At 39.5% G+C, this 21,925-nt stretch overlaps 1 protein-coding gene across 1 annotated transcript; it reads left to right on the top strand.

The window, feature by feature from the left end:
• Window positions 1-843: 843 nt before the first annotated feature.
• LOC108088265 (organic solute transporter alpha-like protein) lies at window positions 844-5,754 on the top strand. Its single transcript, XM_017185982.2, has 6 exons — window positions 844-922; window positions 3,955-4,284; window positions 4,510-4,922; window positions 4,986-5,116; window positions 5,177-5,367; window positions 5,505-5,754. Exons 2-6 carry the CDS (start codon window positions 4,161-4,163, stop codon window positions 5,630-5,632), a joined length of 987 nt encoding a protein of 328 aa, XP_017041471.1. The 5' UTR covers window positions 844-922; window positions 3,955-4,160; the 3' UTR covers window positions 5,633-5,754.
• The last annotated feature ends 16,171 nt before the right edge of the window (window positions 5,755-21,925 follow it).

The raw sequence follows: 21,925 nt of genomic DNA, 5'->3' as shown, positions 1-21,925 counted from the left end.
ACCTATATTCCCTAGGGGTGGCTTCGAATACTGGAAAAGTAATTATCCCCTGGTCGGACATGTTAATTGCTTTCTGTTGCGGAATACATAAGTTCTGGACTTTCCGATAAGAAAATTATCCTCTATGAAAATTACCTTTTAGCTTAAGTGGTCAGCGATGGCGATGAAAATTGAGTTGGCCAGACCGGAAGACAGGGTTATCATTTTCTCAATTGCACAGTGGTAAATAAGCTAGTGAAATTATAAGATGAAGAAATAAATTAATGTTTGTTTTAGTATAATGTTTTATTAAATATAAACAAATTAAAAGCAAACAAAAATGGTAAGGGGATCTTGCACATATTGTCGTATATGAAATCTTCTTATGAAATATGAAATCCAATAAGCAAGACTTTTAAAACTCTTCTTTATTATTTATTAATTGCGTGTTAAATGGGTCACTTTTGAAATGCTCATTTTGTTGCCCAATTTCACTTTCAAATTTGTTTTTCGCAACTCTTTTACCAAAGTGTTAGGGGGACAAGCCCCTCTTCGTGTCACTGCAGCTGGTCAAAGTAAATGCTTTTTGATCGGCAAATAACCAACTTCCGCGGTTAAGAAAACTTTTTCCAGCAGCAGCGGCGTTTGAAGTCGACAAATGACGATTAGCACATCGCGTCAGCAGGTATTGTTGCTATTGCTACCGCTATTTTCTGTTTCGGCTGACACACACACCTGCACACTCACCTGCACACACACTTAGCCACATTGCCGACACTTGGCCCGTGGTCTGAGATGGGCGCATTCACGTTCGTGATCGGCATGGGCACTACAATATTTTGAGTTTCATTTTCAGTTGATGAACAGAGCGCGAGCGAATAAGTCACACGCGGCTAAAAATTGCACAAAATAGCAGAGAAAAGCAGCAGCGAGAGTGAAAAGTGTAAGCAACACATAAAAAAGAGAAAAGTGCAAAATTAAACAAAATTAATTCAGCCAATTGCAGTGCTATGAATATTGGTTGTTTATTGATTCTCCCCTTAAATGTGTTTAACTCGTGATCGACCCTTAACACTGTACAAACCTAAGCAATATGAACAACTGTGTGAACATGTAATATATAATCACCAATTTCATTTGTTGATGCCAAAGCAATCAAAACGAATTAACGACAAGTTGAAATGCATATGACTTTAATTAAAATTCTTACAAACTATTCAATCAAGTCCATTGTCAAGACCGTTTAGTGAGTGATGAATTGGTTAAGACTTAAAAGATTTATAATGGAACACTTTGTGCTTAGGTTGGCTATCATCTTAATTGATAATTGATAATAAATAAAGCCACCATTCTTCAGTGGCTTCAACCAATAAGATATTAACTCTTCTTAATCAATTTACAGCCGGATGTTTGTTCTTTAGACCAACACGTCTCTGCGTATTTACAAAGTTGTTTTGGTTTAAATCACTTGAGCATGAAAATATGTGATAATTGAGAGTTGAACATCTTATCGTACAAGCCAAAATAATTAATTTTTTATCTAGATAGCTGACATTCCCGAATGTCTTGTCTTGACACATCGTCTAATGAATTGCTATCTTAAGTAAGAGAAAACGGAAAGATTCTTTGCATCTACAGCTCACTTTGCGAAAATTCCTCTTGCGAATTTAGAAGGAAATGATTCGGTTTGTCGACCAGAAAACAAATTACATTTTGCGGTCTGAGTTCTGATTTTTTCCCAGGCATTGAATTTACATTTGATTTTCGGTTATGGGATCCGTTTTATTTTGGTTTTGCAAGCATTTTCCGTTTTGCTCAATTCGTTTGCATTGCGTAAGGTCGTGTATTTGCCATTCATTTTGAGGCGATTTGTCTCGCCAAGATATTTAAAATTTGTTAACCGAAAAAGCTCGGAAATATCTTGGCTAAGAGTCAGGGCCGGCCACAAGATGACAAAGCCTAAAAAAGCTGTAAGAAAAATATGAATGAACATAAAGAGAAGTTGCTCATTTGACAATGTTTTCACAAAATATGTGCCAACAGCGAAATGCAAAAGTTTGTTCGTTTTTTGCCAATGTTTACATTTCATTACGAAAACTCTCTTTGTCAACTTTGGAGAGAGTTGTGCAATTTTATTATTATTTTTACGAAACAGTTTTTGCCCATAAAAAATTTGTTCCCCCTACATAACAAATCCAGGTTTATTTTATTTTGTTTTTTATTTTATATACAGTAATCTTGTTTGCCATATGTAGACAAAAATATGGATTATACTGATTTTTTGAGGTGAAGTAAAATTTGTAAGTTCAAAAAGTCTGACCTTTTGGCACGCTTTAACCATTACGATCAGATTATTTTTAAAACTTGCTGTTTACTTGCTGTTTATAGCGTGCCAAACTTATTCGCAAACTGTTAAAAAATCCATCCAAAAGATTGTATACATTTTATGCTTATACTTGCGTATAATATTTATGACGCTTATTTTCGCGGTTTGCTTTACGCAACTGAGAATGTGCTAAACACAAAGATGAATCCCCAAATTTTTCGCTAATTGGCGGGAAAATGATTTATAACAGTTCTGTAAATTAATTATGGATGTGCTCCCTTTTCGCTCGGTGATGAAATTGGATCGACAGATGATGAGCTGCGATCTGCTTCTGTTCGGCGATAAGACATGATTCTAGTTCACTTCCACATCTCCGGATACGTTGAAGTCTGACACTTAATTGAGGTCAGATCGCGGGGACTTTGACACGTTTTGGGAGCACAGCTGAAGGCCGTTGCTGCTGCGAAATGTTGAATCATGTTTTAGTGCGTTTACAGGTAGTTAAAACACGGTATTGTGTGCATTATTACAGTGCAAAAATACGAAACCAGTTTGGGAATGGACAATAACAAAGAGGTTACATAACGCGCGGTGCAATGAGGCAAGCTACTCGTAAAATGTATTTTAGTATGCCCGGTCTGTTACCTGTCTGTGCTTTCGAAAACCAGTTTCTATTTGGGGGTTCAACTCGGACTCTTTGTACACCAAAAAACTCTCTTCGTCTAAGGCTTCGGTCACGTGCTCGTCTCCTCAGACTCGTTATGAAAATTTGGACCTAATGGAAATAAAATTTCAGCTAATAAGTTAACGATGGCTATATGCTCTTTCAGCTGTTCAAGTATGGGCCATGTGTTTTGAAATGTTTAACAAGGTCGGCGCCCATTAAAGGTTGTGAGTGGAAAAAAAAGTAAAACAAACTAAAAATAACATTGGAGTTTATTTGTATTGCCTATATTAATTGGGTTTAATACTGAAAAATAGTTATTTACCAGCTTAACGTTGTGTAAATACAGCAAAATGTATTATGCTAATTTCCTAATAAGCATTGCTTTGAATATAAATTTATTGAGAGCATTTCCTTAAAGACCATTTGGTGTGACTTATATATTTTTTTACGAATTATACATGTTCCGCTTGTTACTAAATTCGGTGCCTGTTTGTGCCAGTGTCTCGTAGATTTTTATTTGAATTTCTATTCAATCTGCGAATTTTGTGCAGATCATTTGGAATCGTTAATGGTTTGTTGGTGTTTGCTGTCACGTGAGCGGTTGTATATTCATATAAAAATCAAGTGAAACGCGTTACTCCTTCCAGTCGGCTTTTGACCTCCCAAGGTTGGGTACTCTTGCTGAAAAGATCGGTTCGGGAAAGCAGTGTCATTAGAGCAATTTTCCCTTAATAATAAGTTAATGGAATCATACCCAAGGGATCGTGCTTGAAGGTATTAACACTTCGTCTAGAGTTTTGGTTATCATGAATTAGATTTAAATTAATATATGATGGTTCAAAAAAACCGCGTCCGATTCAAGCTATTCAAAATCATTAACTGCAGTGCTGATCTTATCTTAACCCAAATCAATTTGTTCACTCTAATTATCGGTTAATAACCCGTCTCTTCGTGTATCTGTTTTCCCTATTTTCCTTGACAGCACCCCTTTGCGAATATATGAAAGCGAACACAAGCTTTAAGATACATTTATGAGTGCTAATAAAGTGTAAAGACTGCTAACTGGCGTAGTGTGAACAATGATAAAGATGTGAAGTGAAGTGTCGTGGCCTAAGTAAAGGAATACCAGGAAGTATTGCACCAGCTTGCCCCAGTTTGAGTTAGTCACCTTTAGTATAAAACCGCACAATGAATGCCAGCGAGGATTATTTATCGATGGATCCAACGGAGGAGATATCACAGGTCTTGGATCTGCAGGAAAACAAAACAGAAACCCTGCGAACACATCCAACTGTTGCCGAGTATTATGAAAGTGAGTAAATGCTTTTAAAATATAAACGAATCTAATTTAACTAGATACATGTTAATAAATTGATTTCTATTGCCTTACTGGAATGTTAATGTTAGATTAATGGAAATTGTTACTAATACCTTAGTCAAAACTAAAATAAACACTTTACTAGTATTATGAATCTTTCGCCCTGAAATGTAATTCTGTTCCTCCCTGCTAATTGGATTTTCTCAAACTCACTCACAGACATGACTGCCTTCGTAAGCCTGGCCATCTTCGTAGCCAGTCTGCTCACCATCCTCAACATCTGCATCTTCGCCACGACGGTCTCACGGTTGCGTCGCCACCTGAGCAAGTCGCTCCTGAGCCCCTCGATTATAATGGTCGCCCTGTATCCGATTATCTCGCTGGCTGCCCTGGTTACCATCCTGGTGCCATACTCCTGGTTCATCTGCCACACGGTGATGCACGTGATGTTCATGGTCGGCGGACCCGTCTTCCGCACCCTGCTCTTCCGTTACGTGAACTCGGAGCAGAACTACGTGAAGGAGACCGCCGGGGAGGCGGTGCAGCTGAATACCCCGCCCTGCTGCTGCTGCTGCCTCTGCCTGCCGATGGTGATTCCCACCAAGGCCAAGCTCTGCATCTCCCGATACATGGTGAGCTAAGAGGAAGACGGGTTTCAAAGAGGAAGTCTTATTTTAGATTGCCTCTCTCGACAGGTCTGGCAGATGCCCTTCTGGCAGGGCTCCATCATGCTGGTGATGAACATCCTCTACTACAGGGACATCCAGCTCTACCGCCAGGTCATGTTCTTCTTCATCCCCTTCATCGTGTGCTCCATTGTCCTAGGGTAAGTAGATCCTTTATTTTACCTGAAAAGAGTTGTGAATAAGGTGTGTTTATTGATTAGCGTGTGGTCCCTTCAAATCACGGTGCGGATGATCACAAAAGTTCGCGGAGATTATCAGCTAAGGAAGAAGATGTTCTGCCTCCAGTTAGTTGTTATGCTTTGCAAACTGCAGTATTTGATTCTGTACGATCAGCTGGACGGCATCAAAATGGGAGGGGAGTACCCCATTAATCACACCGTCTACAAGCAAAGTGAGTACCTCTATCGAAAATCAGAGTGGTTGGAATTAAACTATGAGTAAAATATAACTCTAAGCTTTAAAGCAATTATTTCAAAGTTTTGAATTTAATTTTATAACGGATTAATTTTATTTTCAATATTTTTTTAGCTATCATAAACATCTTAATCCTAGTGGAAATGGTGCTGGTCTCCATGATGGTTCAGAGTGCATATCGTACTCCCATTCAAGTTCAAATCGACGAGGTCAACAAGGAGAAGGAAGTAACTCGCATTTGAGTCTGGGCGTTGGTAGAAAGTAGAACAAATTGTGATAAATTTAATAAAGAAAATGTAGTTAAATTTATTTTGTAATAGTTTGCTCTTAACAACTTGCTTTAAATAGACTAAAAACGGAATTACTTCATGTTTGTTTGTAATCTAATTGAATGAGGAATGGTAATGATTTCCAAAAACCTGTCCAGCTCAAAACTAAGTGCTGCCTGTAAACCAAACTTAAAGAGCCAACACGACGGAGTAAATCTCACTTGACTCGCTGGTTTAACAAAAAGCGCCACAAATCATGTGTTCCCAGTGAAACTTGGTCAGTTCTTCGCTGGGAGCACCACCCACTTTTACCCACTTTCACCCACTCAGCCCCCTTTGAAATGCGTGTCGCGTTTAGCTCATAATTCTCCCTGCGGCATTGCGGAGGGTCGAGATCCGTTTTACATTTTTCAGCAGGACAAACAAAACGCCAGGCGACTTAGACCAAATGCCCAAGTGCCATAAAAACACAATAAATATAATATGAAATATCTGGGCGCATATACATCTTCCTTTCTGTTTAGATAGCCTTTCTGGATAACTCAATTGCCGAGGCAGCGCGGCCATAGGCCAAAGGACGTCGCAACTCGGGCTGGAAAATGCCGGGAAAATCCAGGAGACGGGCCAATATGATTGGAGGGAGTGGCCGGCTCTGGAGCTTTACCAACATCAACAACAACAACATTCGTGTACTGCAAGGCAGTGCGTTGAAATTTATGATTTATTTGAAAAGAAAGTACATTGTGCTCCTCCCAAATAAATCACACTAAAGATGCTGCCAGCTCAGAAACCAAACGAAGCAGGAGGAAAAAGTGGCAGGAGATTCTTGTTTGGCGGGAGGATGACTATGACCGTCGGGCAATGAAAATCAAATATAGCGTTGGGAGCAAAAGGCTCCCTAAGCTGAAAATACCCTTTAATGGCAGAAGCATTTAATAAAATTTTTATGAAAAAAATCAAAAGGAACAAAGCTACCTTCCAAAAATATTTAGTGTTCTTTGCTGTGATTTGGCAAACTAGATTAGATATGATTGGAATTACATGAGGTGATTTGATTTTGAGAATTTAAAATCTTAGTATATGGCATTAACTGTTGAATATTAAATTAAAAACTGTTTTGGAAGTTTTATGCCTGTTTTAATCGATTAAACCTAAAAGCACAGAGAAGAAAAGTTCCTGATATTAATTTTTAAGTGTTTAATAACTTTAACTCTAACTCGAATCCTTAATTTCAATTTCTAATCTTTAAAACTCTATTCCCAACTTGAATACCAAATGATGTGTAAATATATAGAGGGTATTAACAGCGGGTTTTATGACGGCGAGAGGATATCGGGTACCGAAGGAAGGAGCAGTCGAGAGCCATAGTCTTGCGTCGCTGGGCTTGGTTATCTTATCGCTCTTTTATGATGTACACAACGCCGCAGAACGCCAGCTATGAGCAGCCCATGGCAGCCAAGGTCCTGGGCCACCATTGCCACTTCGCCTCCGCCACTGTGCCACTCCCTCCCCCTCCTCCTCCCTTGGCCAACCACTCTTGGCCTGGTCGAGATGTCGCTTTTTATGAAGACGCTTGTTTGCTCCGTTCGCCAGAGCTTCAACTGCCATCCTGCTGGCTCTGACTTGACTGAGGCAAGTAAATCAGATTAAGTATCCGCTGCTCATTTTGATGAGTTGTGGAGACGACCAGCCAACGAACCTTAGCGCCATTTATTGCGGACTCTTGATTTCATATTGTTTCCGCATGTGGGAAATGGAAACTTGTAATTAACAATTGCTTTAGAAATGTAGAAATCAAATTAGGAAACAATTTGACTTTTAATTTGAGTCATGTTCTAACCAAAATTGTTCTGCAAAGAACTACCTTGTTCTAAATAAGTTGACCAATAAAAAATTGGAAATTGAATCCATTAATTTGCAGTTCCCTGTTAAAGTGGAAATGGTTAAGAGGACTTAATAATCACTCTATACAATTATGCTCTTTGCTGCTTTTGCTTTTACCATTTTAGGTTAGAAAATTAAATTTTCCGATCGATTAATTTTTACTTTGGAATTTATTTAATGACAAACCAATTTTTTTTAGTGCTAGAGCCTGAATGTAGACCATCATTTTCTGTTGAACCTAACTTTGCCATTTTGATTTCGCTTCAAAACAACTTCAATTTTATGTAGCTGACTTTCGGGGTGCATATAAAATTCATAAAGCTTTGCGGAGGGGAAAGTTGTCGGGGCTGCAAAATTAAAGACACCATTCTGTGTTTGCCACCCGCTTGAAGACGCTTTGTGTCTGCCATTGTCTACGCTTCTTGGCCATGTCCAAACACGTTAGGCCCTCGTCTTGGACGGCATGGGGGATTGGGCTGAAAGCTGTCTGGGCCCGGCTGTCAGTGTGTGTCTTATGTCACTGTCCATTAGACGCCGTTCGGCCTTTAAGATCTCCCCACTTTAACAGTGTCTTTTAAATCCGAAAACGGACTACATTTCATGGCTACTTTATTGCGACAACACTTAGACAAATTAAATAATGCGCATACGCAATGTGGTGCCGCTGCTTAATTTTCTTAATAGAAATTATAACACAATATTTGTCATTCACAGGCAATTTAACAAATTCAAGTAGGAGCTCATCGCATTGGATCTCATTTCTCATTCGCTTCCTTGGCCCCATTCGGAATTTTTCCCCCACTTTTCCTCCCCAGGAATTTTATGATTATTGACAGCCCCATTTTCGTTGACTTGACTTTGCTTTCCGCTTGTTTTTCTGCGTTTTCCTCGCTTTGTTCGGCTTTCCTTTGCCTTTTGTTTAAGGAGAACCTGACTTCTGGGTGGACCATTTTGCTGGTGCTAAGTAAATAAGTTTTATGACATTTCTTTTCTTACTTTTTGTTGCTGTTTCTGATGCCGTTCGCCTCGTAAAATCGCAAACGTCTGCGCCTTATACTTGATTGATTTCGATGGGTGGAAGTTGACGCCTGATTTGAGGCACTTACTGATGGCCGAACATAAGGATCAATAAGCGGAATAATTCATAGGCTGGCTGGCGCAAATCTCAAGCTCCTAGCATATGTGATTCCATAAAAAATCGAGATGAAACCGAAAAAAAATCTACTACCGTATATATTATATCCTTATGCAGTGCTTTTTCATATATTTGATATATTTAATATTACTTGAGAGAAATCAAAAGAATTTAACCACATTTTTTTCTCAAGTGATCGTAAATATTTATGTCTTATCAAATAAGGCAAATATACTTAGTATAATTTAATTAAAATTTTGGGGGCCAACGTTGACTTTTCCGGTCCCAAGTCAGCAGGCCAAACATCCACACACACACTTGAGCTTTTCCTAAGCCGGGAATTAATTAGTGCTAAGCAGCGAAGAGTGAAGCGCCCATAAGAAAAATATTTGCGCATGTTCGGGCATAATTAAAAGGGTTTGCCAACTGTTCCCCGCTGTTTTTTTTCGGTCGACAAGCCCCAAAAGGAAAAGTAAAAGAAAAATATGCCTAAGCACTTTCGGTAAAGTTTTGATTTTTTGTATCAAATTAGGAACTCAATTTCACGTCATGATCGACAGTGAAGATTACCTTTTAAAATATAATTAATATAATTAATGTAAGTCAGTAGTATATAAGAATATTTTATTTTTTGATAGCTTTGACACTTGGTTAAAAAAAATAATAATTAAACTATTTATTAAATATTTTTAAATATATTTATAATAAATCGAAACATTTTTAAACAAACACTATTTTATTTTGTTCTTGAAAAATTTGAAATTAAAAATGTAATAATTTTGACAAATCTCTCCACCTTTCTTAGTAGTTATACTATAATCTATTCTCTTTGGAAATACCATATTCCTTCGCCTACCTTTGGGCAAACCCCCGCCAAAGATCCCGAAACCATCGGAAAGCCCGAAAGGACCAGCTCAGCTTTAACGAGTATCCCGCTGGTCCAGTGGCCGTCTGGGAGTCGCTGCCTTCTGCTGAGCACTCAGTTTAACAATGGCAAACAAGTAAAACGCTACGAAATCCGCTTAAAGAGCATTTGTATGTAATGGCAAGAAAACGAGCAAGAAAAAGAGGAAAAGCAACAGCATCCAGGCTGCATTGCCATGCTCGAGTTTCCGCTTTTTGTTGTTTTTCTTACACCTCGGCATGCCTCCATTAGGGGATTTTGCATAAGTGACAAGGCTGGCAGAGACCCCGACTTTCTCCTCCCCCCTCCCCCCGTCAGCATACATATGTGTCTCAGTGTGAGTGGCTCGGATAAAGCCTGGCTAATGCAGCACACAGAGACAGGCATAAGGCGCTGGTAACACGACACGCTTGTCAAATGCTCCCCTGCCGAGGTCGATGGACATCGCTGGAGATGAGGCTGCACTGGTAGCAAATCATTTTTTTTATATTTATTAATAATATTTATTATAATTATAGCATAACCAACCAACAGGCAACGAAAAATAAAATTAAGCCTATAAGTTTTTCAATTTTGATATTAGCTTTTGTAATTTTAATATGGGTTTTCTCTATCAAACCAGCTGCACTGTTACAAATAATTCCCTTAGTTTTAATTTTATTAATTTCTTTTATTTCTAACATTTTTAAAGACCTAAGAATACAAAAAAAAAAATTTTTTTAAGACTACTTTACTTTCACTTAAAAAAAATATCATACCTTTTTTATGTTGAACTAATAAATATGTATCTACAATTAAAATCCATATATTAGTTAGCAACCTAATCACAAAAAAAAAAAATATGCATTTTAGTTTTCTCTTGTGTACAAATTCACAGACTCAGATCTGACGTGGCTCAATTGCATTAAGGCGTTGGGGAAATTCGCAGCATCAGCAGAAACTACTTTAATTGAATGGGGACGCCGCTGGGATCTGCCGCTCCTCAGAAACAATTGTTCGGACCGTGCACTGTGATTGGATAAATGATTAAGTAGTTTGCAATTAGACCAGCGGAAAGTTTTGTGAGATTAATTTAATAAGTTTTTTGATATGATTGGGTTAAATAAGCGGAGTCTTTCTTAGGAGTGACAGTAATAAGTCGAGGATCTGATTAATTAGGTTTGAAAGTTTATATGAAGAACCTGATTAAATTTACATTTTGGGCAAAACAAAATTCTCCGAAATAATTGTTTATTTTTCATTTGTAACATTATAAATTAAATTTATAATATAAAGAGTTTACTTCACATTATAAAGCTATTATATAGTTCACCATTACACACCCGTATAAATACAATTATATTTAGCTGAGCATTTTCATACCGCATATTCCCGACCAATTTTCTTAATTACAGCCCCTTAGAGGCTTCTTCCTTACCGAGTGGTTCCGCTTATGTGATTACTTTTACTATTAGTAGAATTATCTGATCCGGTCTGGCCTTCTTGCTTTCTTACCTTTGCAAGACGCAATAAGCGCGAATGTATGTGGCTGTATATAGTATATAGGGAGTAATAAACCATCAGTCAACGGCCGGGAACAGAGGAGAAGTAAACACGGAATGAATAAATAGATTGGAGGCGCTGGCAGCTGACCAACTCAGAGCCATTGCCACTTTGAAGGTGTTTGCCAAGTTCTACCGCTTTCCCCTGAGAGTCCGATGTCCTGCCGAGTCCTCCCGCCTTCCCTCCACTGCCTCATGTCCTGGAGCGCAGCTGATCAGAGCTAATCAATTAAGTTCCCCAAAAGCAATTTATTACAATACCTTAGTGAGCGAACCGGACGCTGGGTAATTGATGGAAAAGGTTGTTGGCCAAAACAAACATATGGTACATAGTGTATTCTCCAAGTATATAAAATATACATATATATTTATAGCACAACAGGTATGTATTCGAAACTATTTTTATTTTATTTTACCTAATAATTACAAATATTATTACAATATTTTGTTTTAGTAAATTTACAAAACCCTTACATTAAATTACGCTATTCACTGACCTTTTAATCTGCTTAGAGTATACTTTCAAGATTTAAAAGGGTTACTATTGCTCCAGAGATTTACAATTTATGCGGCCAATTTGGCTGGCCCTCAACCCTTTGGAATGAAAGTCATTCCCACTAGCCGCAGCCTGATGAAGACCATTGAGTTTCATGTGACCACAAAACTTTCGCTTTGGCGGCGCCAGCGAGGACACAATTGCCAGTTGAAGTGCGCAACATGGCGATAAAAATTTAAAACTACAAAGCGAGTCCTCGCGAAGCAAGAATGGAGTGGAGCTGGAGTGGGGATGCCATTAAAGCACTCGAGGATGCGGCGCGTGTGCTCCGAGATCAGCATCATTAACACTATTTTCCCTAGGCGGTGCTTCAAAATGACGACGCCGAGGGGCTTCGGGGGGTTAAGATGGGGCGGGGCGGGTTGCCCGGAGTTAACCCAACGATGACACTGACAACTGGCTCCCAGTCAAGTCGAGTTCAGTTTAGTTTGGCTTGCCACAATCATTACGAACACTTTGGCACCCGCCCCCAGGATGTTCCCAACTCAGCTCTGTCGGTGACATTAGCGTGGGGTTTTTGGGGGTGGGGAAACACTCGAAAAAACGGGGACAGCCACAGTTTCACATCCATACACTTGCCAGTGGATGGTGGAAGTGCCCGGGAAGTGGTTGAGTGTTTGGCCATAGAGGCAGACATCAAGTAGTCGCCTCGTCCTGACAGTGAGGCCAAATAGAAATCCATTTAATTTTCAAATAGTGAAATGTTTGCCCACGCACACGCATGGTGGTGCTGCAGAATGTCCTGAATGCTGGCCCCTTTTACCACCCCGACCGCATTTCCCCTTCGAAATGGAAAATCCCACTCTCGCTCTTTTATTTATGCAAAGGTGGGTCCCATTGTTCGCATTGTTTGCCGGACATAACTTGCATTCCCCTGGTGCTCTGCAGAACCCAAACCCAAATGCAGGGCCATAAAAGAGTGCTGGGGGTGGCGAAAATCATGGGGCACTCTCATCCATAAATGAATAAATGAAAGCTCGGGAGACAGGCGACTCAGCCTTGAAAGCAAAGGTGTTGAAAGGGGTATTGTGCTCGAGAGAAAGGACAAGGTAATATTAGCATTTAAAGCAAATTCTAAATGACAGCTCAAATACGAAAATATAAGGGAATTTTCTTAAGGAATATTTGAGAAATCTTTGTAAAGAAAACCAAAACTACAAAGAAGCTTTGTCATTGAATAATAAAAACAATAAGAAGCCATCCAAAAAACATGAGTATTTGAAAAGTAAAGTAAAGAAAAAGGGAATTTTCATTATAGTATACGCGGTTTTAGTTTAATTTTGAAAATAAGGGTGCAACATTTTGGTGCTTTGGGTTTTACATTTCCAAAATCTTAATACTTAGTTTAATTTTTAACATATCGCAGCACACCCATTTTTAAAGTAAGTTAAGTATTCAAGAATTTGAAAGGTCTCTTCCTAAAACAGTTTATAATAATATTCTCCATAAACTTCTGTATGCTTAAGTTAAGCACTTTAAATCGTAAATCATAAGGACTGCGGGCTTTGCGGGCTTTGGAGGGGCTTATCGATTTTCATATTTGGCCCAGCAGGTCCGTTAATTATGGGCGTTAATTCAAAGATCAGGCCCTTAATCGCCCATTCCCGAGGGGCCTACATCGTTGGCTTTCCAATTGCATTATGGACAAACCAATTTTACAGTCGCAGAGCAGGTTTATCGCTAAGGGGATTGGGGTAGTGGTTCAGGTGGGGATTGTGTGTGCTCGTGTATATCGATGTGCTTATTTTGCATAATTGACTGTAAATGGAGGCCCCCAAGTGTGGGTGTGCGCGGCTGCTTGCGGTCGTGTAATTGGCATGCGGCATATCAGGCCGGTCACGGTGCGTATACGCAATGCTTTCGAGGTTTTAAACGTCGCTAATTGCACAACGAAATGGGGAAGGTAACAAACAAAGTGGGGGCAGGTCAGAGAACGGTCTTTTCGAGGGACTGTCATATCCACAAATACCGAGCACATTAGCAAACAACTTTGGGGTAAAGTACCCACAACAACAGCGCATAAAAATCTTATTAATGGCCGTAGAAAAAAGGCGCCAACGGAATTGTCTGAGGCACTCAACTACAGCGAATAGGATTTTCTTAAGCAGATGCAACTGGAAAATATTATTTACCAATTTCGATATCTTAAATTATGTAATGAATATAATTATTTAACACTTTGTAATATTTAAGAATTAAATAAATACAAAACAGAGAAGTCAACCAAGTTCCCAATTTATTTCTGTAGAAATTCTAAACCTGATATTTGGCGGTTTGAAATTCCAAACATGAATCCGCAGTCCAGTGTAATGTGCGCCTGCCAAAATAAACACAAACACATGACAAATGGAATGGTTCGCTTGTATGCCTAACAATTCCACTCTCGCACACACATTCACGTGGGTCACACCGACACACGCCCCTTCCACGCCCACCATCTTAGTCCAAAAGGTCAGTGTTGTTGTGCTGTTGTTTTTGCTCTCGGCGTTTTTGGGTTTTCGGTTTTAGTGGCATTCGCTGTTGGCCGCTTCTTTGCGGGTGTCAATGTCGAACAGGACACCACTGTGGGCGGTGGGTGGTTTTCGATGGGTGGTGTTCGATGGGCGGTCGATGCCACGCCCCCCTCGATGCTCGCACGTAGCACATACGTGTCGGGCTGATTGCACATAAATTCCGGGGAGTGTGTTTCTCAAATTTCTCCCTTTCGATTTTTCGGTAATGTGGGTGGTGTTCCCATTAATACAACGCATTTTGTTTACAACTTTTCACTTTCTGATTTCAGCTTTCTGTTTTTATTTGCCTTTCGGCTTGCAGCTCAGAATTTTGTTGGCCAAGGCATTTTCCTATTTGACGTGTTTTCCTTTCGCCCCCGTTTGTTTGTTTATTTGTTTCTTTATTTGCAGTTCTTGGAATTTATTTGTAAAGCTGCTTGGTTATTCATTTGACATTTGCCGTCAATGGCTATTCGAGTTGAGCCAAGTGCCAGCTGAGGCCAAAAGATTGCACTGAAAGACTCATTTCACTTAAATATAAGTAAAGGTTCAAAAAGATAATGCCATAGTTCGATCTTTAAACTATACATTTATTCATATAAAACTCAAAAAATAACAGAAAACAACAAAATCACGGTATCTGAATTTTTTAGTGCAAGAATGGAAATGGTCTTTGTCTTAGATTTTTACGTGTAACAGGCATTATTTGCCATAAAATCACCCATGAATAAGTATAGGAAAAAGGTGATTTTCCATTTCACAGTGCCAAAGTGGGACAAAGCCTCTACTTAAATCAATCTTGAATACAACCCATTACCGTCGCTTAAATTTCCTTTCACACATTCACACATACTATACACACATACTATACACACACACACTGTGACTTCGTCCATCAGTCTGATTTACTAGTGCACAATTTTAATTACGTGGCAACGAGGCTTTTATCCGTCGCATATATCATGTGGGTACCGTACTGCAATTAATTTATGCCAAACGGCAGCCAAAGTAATTGCACCAAATTGACACGGCCGCAAGTACAGTCTGCACACGAAGGACCACAAAGGGGAAGGAGTAGCTTCTGGGTAGCAGGATTTCGAGGATCGAGAGACATTATGCATGACTTGCTGCTTGTCGAAAGCTAAGCACCCGGCCATCCATCCATATTGAAATAGAGCTAACTGGGCCGCAGCCATTAGGCTCCTGCATATATAGCAACTAGCAGCAACTGGCTACTCGGAGGCACGTGCTCACCAACAAGTAGGGATTGCAAGGACTGCAAGGATGGCAAGGATACGGGCCACACACAGACATACGAACCGATACTGGGATACTCGGGCACATGCCAAGTGCAAGGCTGCCACTCACACATCAATGTCCTGGCCGAGTTGAATTACAAATGAGCCCTTGTCGGAACTCTGCCAATGTCCTCTTCACGTCGCGAGTGAGAGGCTCCTGAGGTTTATAATTGTTTGGCTATTGCCGACGAGTGCAGGCATCCTAAAAGTACACAGGAAAAACAGAAAGATTTATATTTTACATAAGGCAGTTGGGGCAGTTTTGGGTGGTTTAAGTTTTGTTAAGTTAAGAAAAAACTCGTCTCGCAATAATCTAATATTTTTGGAGCCTTAACTCAAGTTAATGATCCTCAGTTCAAAAATAGTAAAACCAACATAAGTTAGTATACAATAATTATTATCAAGTAAAAAGTAATCCCTTATTTGAACAATAGATGGCTCATCTCATCTTTTCGACAATCTACAAACATAATTCACAGCATTAGCTCACCTTTAACTCTATAAATTAACAAATTCTAAAATAAAATCAGTACAATACAATTTTCCGTATTAAATTGGCATGTTTAAATATTTGTGTTTGTTGAACTTTTTCTTTGCAATAGTTACAAGGGCTGAGGAGACTGTATATCTACGGCCACGTGGATGGCAAAGTTCACGACTTTGGCAGTGCAACATAAATATCAAATATTCGTCGCCGTAGACAGTGAAAGTTTCCCAGTTTCGTGCAGCTTCCTTCATCTTGTTTGTAAACTGCATTATTTCTGCCTTTTATCTGGGCCCAAGCAGACACAGGAATTCCCATTTTCTACCCTGTGTCGCATGCATAATTAATAATTCTCTGCAATATTAATCGTTGGCAGACCTTGCGCTCCCTTTGGTGCAATTCTTTTGTAGGAAAATATGTCTTTTGTTTGGCTGAAGAAATGGCAATCAATGAAAGTGTTCGCCCGGGCTGTAAATAATGCCCGTCTGGACTATCCATAAGTTTATTGTTTTTTAAAACAATGCTGTGTTGGTGAAATTGATGGCTTGCCAATAAACGTCTTCTATTATTTAATATACGTTCAACAAAATTAAACTTTGAGAGAAGTTCCCGAAACTTTATTCTTAGCAAGAAATAAATTTTATTTCTCAGAATCTGAGAAGTAATAAGTTCAGAAAATACCTTAAAAAGGTGGCTCCATATGCTAAGCCTCCCCCATCCAATCCACTCACTTTCTTAACCATTTTTCAATAAATAAAGCTCTTGAACACAGGAAAGAACAAATTTGCATATTTATTTGACTTGTTTCTGTTGCCATTCATCGCCGTTTTGTGCGCGTAACTCAAGACGGAAAAACCAAATTAAAAAGTAATTTGAAAACCTTTAAACGCAAAGGAAAGTAAATTATGCAAACATTATGGTTAAGGGTTCCCCCCAACAGAGCAACAAAAACCAAACCAAACGGGAAAAACGAAAACACGTCCAGGAAGGACAGCTGAGACCAGGGGGAAATGGAAAAGCGCCTGAGGAAAACTTACCCAAGGTCACATGCGACATGGTTGCCATGGTTCATTTTCTCCGGCCATTTCCTCCCTTGGCCTAAATGCCATTTTATGAGATATTCCGAATTCTCATTTCACTGTCGCTTTTTCGGGGGTCGCTGGCTACAAATGACACTAATAATTTCCATTTAAATTAAGTCATGAATAAAATCAAGTGCAAGTATTTGTTTTTCTTTCGCTGGCCATAATAAAAAGAACGCCAAATGATTTTTATATTGGGCTCACCACCTCTCGCCGAGGGGAGCCAAAAACTCAGCTGAGGGTGATTTTGAACTAGTCAGGGGAGACCATTTCCTTGGAATATGCAAAGCGAGCTGGCAAAAATGATTCTTCCTTGAAATGAAGGGGAGATTTAAAGGCAAAATGTAGATGACAAAGTTGTCAAGAAATATGGAAGAAAATTAAAATAATATTTTTTGGTGTTGTGGTTGAAGTATTGTATCTATTCAACTGTCAATTACGCCTTTCTAGTTAAAACAAATTTGTCAACAACAATAAAAAACTGTCAATAAAGTCTCCTGAGATTGAAACTAAAGGTTTGAATTCGTGCTTGTAAAGAAGATATGTTTCTCGATTTTGGACAATGTTATTTATACTTCAATTAAATTAAATAAACTTCGTCTAGAAAGTACAATATATGCAGTAAAATGTTACACAATTAAAGTTTAGCTCCCCTTAATTAAACGAAATTTCAATCCTAGCAAAGTTGACACACCAGGCCTACAGTCAGAGCGAGGACATACATATGTCCTGATGCGACTCCTGCTGGATGAAGTACAAAACGCTCCTGGCAGGAAAAGAAATTAGAAATGCAAATGCAATGCATATTGAAAGGCGGATCCGACGATAACAAACATTTCCCACAAGACGCTTGCTGCTAAATGAAAGCAAAGCATACTGTCGATGTTGTTTCACAGATATGCAATCAGGAGAAACGGCAGCAGTTAGTGTCCTGAAAGGAGAGAGTTCAGGGAAAATCAGGCAAAGCCGGAGAAAAGCCACCGGAGGCCAGGTCCGTGTGGCAACATACATCAAGAAACAGTTGCCAAGGTAACCCGAAATGTGTCAACATCTAAGTGGGTGGCAGGTGGTGGGTAGTGGGTGGTGTAAGGTGCCATTGTGAACCCGAGTCCTCGGGCTGCTGAGGCTCCGATGTGAATTTAAATATGCAACTAAATATTTCCACAGACCTGACAACGTTGGAAATCTATTAACACGTTTTGACACTTGCAGGCTAAAATTGCCTTGGCAAAATCTGGAGTTGCGGGAGGGAAATGTGCTGTGGGTACATCGACAACTAAATGTCAATTTATTTTACATCAAACAAGAGGCAGAAGACAACATGCTAGACGAGCAGGAAATAAGGAAGAACCTACATTCCCCGGCGTCCTTGCCAACTTTTCGCCCAAGTTTTGGCTTTCAATTTTGCAAATGAGGTGACAGGAGACATGTGCAAAAGTTTTTTGAGATAACACCCGGCCAAGACATACAGGTGTGTTTGTGTTACCCTCCATGTTGTTTACAAGTTAACTGATTTACGTTCGTGATTTTGGTTGTGGGAAACTTTTCGTTTCACACTTATCTACGCAAAACAAAGGAGATGGCGAAACTTTGTCTTGGGCTGAACAAAGAGTTGTTTTAAAGGCGATACTTAACTCGAATAGTGCAAAACAAATTGTGGCTTGTCTGGCTTTCTCAGTCATCGGAGTGATGGCAATTGTTTTTGAGAAGGCCAATTTCGTTCCTAATCCTCGATTCGGCTTGTGTTTGCTCCAGAATAAATATAAGAAAATATTTCATTTGTGCTTTGAAGATTATTTGCTCAACTTTATTATTTTGGAATATTCTGTATATTTTAATCTACTAAAAGCCGCATTAGTTACAACTCTTAAAATAATTGGGAACTAGGCTACAATGATTTTGTACAATGAAAAAACAGAACTGAAAATTCAAAATAATTGTAAGGTGACTTTTACAAGATAGATAGATTTAATTAACCTTTTCTATGCAACAATTAAATTAACAATTTTCTGTTTTGTAGTTTTTTGTGACAAGTATATACATATTAGACATTATACTAACGACTTTCCCCCATATGGCACATATTACTTTGCCGTCAAAGAGTTTTCTTAGAAATCGACTTGATTACCCATCCTGACTCTTTCTCGCCCGACGCGGTAATCCAATTAGAACGGATCCAATTAGCATCGCAGACAGCCTGCATCCTGCGCCTCACATCCGAGAGTCTCTTCTAATTCCATTACGGCGAAAAAAGTGCAATCTGTTCGCCACCCCGCCTTTGTTGGGCTTATTCCTGGATGGGAATGGGGGCTCAAACACCTGGCCAAGGTTGCGGGAGCAGAGGGGGAGGGGCGACTACTTTCGGCTAATAACCATCAACAGCCTAATGTGCAGGTGCTTAGCATAAAAAGCAAGGGCAAAGGCACACGCGAAGGCATTTGTGGCATCAAAGTGTAGCTGGCGCACTTAGCATAATGGACAAAGCGGAAACAGAGATTCGCCCAAAAACTGGTCTAAAAGCACGGCTCTCTTAGCGGTAAATGTAAAGAGAGTGAAGAGAGCGAAGAGAGAGCGCAAGAGAAAAAGCTCCTTCGGAACAATATGCAACAGGCCGTCGTCGCTTGGCGGGTGACAAATGTGTTTTGATTCGACCGAAAAGCGAAAGTTTCTTCTTTTCTAATTCCGAAATAGTGGCAAGCGAAAGACAACTGAAATTAACTTTAATGCGACAACAGTTCAGAAGAGAAATTTACGGTAATTGCCGCAATTACATTTCGCAAATGATGCTGCAAACACAGCAGAGATTCCTCACATTCCACGGGACACTTCCGCCCCTCAAATAGTTTACGGCTCTCCTCCTCGCGTCTCGTAAAAGCAAATTGAAGCCATTGACTGGAGAAAATCCCGCTTGACATTACATTTGGCTGGCTGCCTGCCTGCTTTTCGCTAAGGTTTCTGCGTCCTGGCCGTTTTATAAATTTCAATTTCTCAAATGCTTAGCATACTTCGGGGAGCTGTTCTACGCATAGTTCACTCTGCGAAGCAACGTAGCGAACGCGATAAGTCCAACACAGTAATCGCAATCAGTGACATTACCTCTTGCTTGTCTTTGACATCAAGCGGAATGGGGGAATTGATGGGGAAAGAGGGGAATGAGGGGTGAGGAGTATAATAAGATTGGACTGGGAGCGTCCTCTTGTGCTAATTAGCTGCACGGTAGCTCCGGGCATGCTACGATGTAGAAAAGATTAGGGATTAAAGAGGACTTTTTTCTTCTAAAAGAAAATATAATTATTTAAGCCTGAAGACCTCGGTGGTTTTAAGAGCTTTAAATACGGTTATTGTCTGCGTTCTCTGTTTTCTCAGAAGCTGTAAAAGATTTTAAATAAGAGAGAACCAAAAATGTAACGAAATAACTAAATCGGGGTTTTACTAAAAAATCTCTAAAATCACTTTTTAAAAATAGATTTAAATAATACATAATTTTAATACATCTATTTCCAGGATATTCAAAAGTTCCATATAGGATTCCGCCGAATCATTTATATGTGTTTTGCGTTTGCTTGTTTATGGGGAACACCATGCTCGTTATTATCATCAACAAACGTTGGCGAATTCAATTAACGTTTTCAATTCGCCCTCTCCCTTTCGCTCTCCCTCGAAATACAACTCAACTTGGGCGTGACATTTTTATTGCTTATACGCAACGTTGTGCATGCAAATATTTCCGCAACTATGAATATTCAATTTGGCACATTGACTTTCGCTAAATATATGGTTTGGTGGGCGTTAGGGAATGAGTTGGCCACACCCCTTTTCGTGCTCATAACACATTCACAACCGCTTCTATTAATTTGGCCTTATCGTGATCAATTTAAATTGACAGATATGCAGGAATTGCGCATACGTCACGTAGACCGCCAATTACCGAAATGCAATTGCGATTTGTTTGCCCCAAAAAATAGTATATCCCAACCAAATTTTTTTTTTTCGTTCGTTGACATTACAAAACGTTATAATTTGATTTTGTTGCGTAACCCAAATATTGCTGGCAAAGCGTTTTTATTTCACAATCGGTCCTATTTGTTTTTGTTTACTTTCTAGTATGTATCTCGGGTTGTTTTTATTTTTTTGCGATTTTTTGTTTGCGGTTTGCTGTGCAAATTGTCAAACCACAGCAATTTATCAGCAATCCCGACAATTGCATTATTAATGGCAGGCGCTTAGAGGCCACACATGCTGTGGACATCGGTCTGCCCTGCGCTCCAGCTCCTGGCTCCTGGATTCGGAATATATCCCAGGGTCCTTCGTGCGGTTGTGTAGTTGGCTGCTTTAGGAGCTTAGCAGTTGCTCGTCCTGCCATCCCCCTATCCCCCCAGCCTCTGCACCCATCACCCAACAATGGGGGCCAGTGCGACGCCACAACAATAAACCAATTTAAAGAAACCTTATGTAAACAGTTTTATAATGGATTATATATGTATCCGTGTACCAGCTTCTGCCTGTGTGTGCGTACGTTGGTGTGCTTAGTGCCACAGGAGCAGCAGCAATCTGAGGGCCAGCCTCCAACTGGACAGGATTCGAATGAAACAGTGGGAGTGACCCAAATCCGAGGACTTCTTTGGCCATTACAAAGCCAAGCGTCCTTTTAATGACAACTTATAAAAAGCAAAGGGGCTTAAAAAAGGAGGTGGGGATGCAGGAATGAATCTTAAGCCTTTCAGAAGAACACTTAATATTTCAAAATTATTAAGATAGATTTCTCATTTTGAATGTTTAGTTTTCAGGGTATTTTTTACATATTAAAAAAAATTTGTTGACTTAAGTTAATAAAAAATGTCATAGATCAGGATATCCTCTTTTCTGGTCATCAATAGCTTACTTCTTGGT

Source organism: Drosophila ficusphila, unplaced genomic scaffold (assembly GCF_018152265.1).
Source record: "Drosophila ficusphila isolate 14025-0441.05 unplaced genomic scaffold, ASM1815226v1 contig_106, whole genome shotgun sequence".
Classification (NCBI taxonomy): Eukaryota; Metazoa; Arthropoda; class Insecta; order Diptera; family Drosophilidae; genus Drosophila; species Drosophila ficusphila.
This window is presented reverse-complemented; position numbering and strand designations above follow the sequence as displayed.

Coding starts and splice junctions, on each gene's coding strand:
- LOC108088265 (XM_017185982.2), top strand. CDS start 4,161: ATGAATGCCAGCGAGGATTATTTATCGATGGATCCAACGGAGGAGATA. Junction 5,117..5,176: donor GTGTGCTCCATTGTCCTAGG/GTAAGTAGATCC, acceptor TTTATTGATTAG/CGTGTGGTCCCTTCAAATCA. Junction 5,368..5,504: donor TCACACCGTCTACAAGCAAA/GTGAGTACCTCT, acceptor ATATTTTTTTAG/CTATCATAAACATCTTAATC.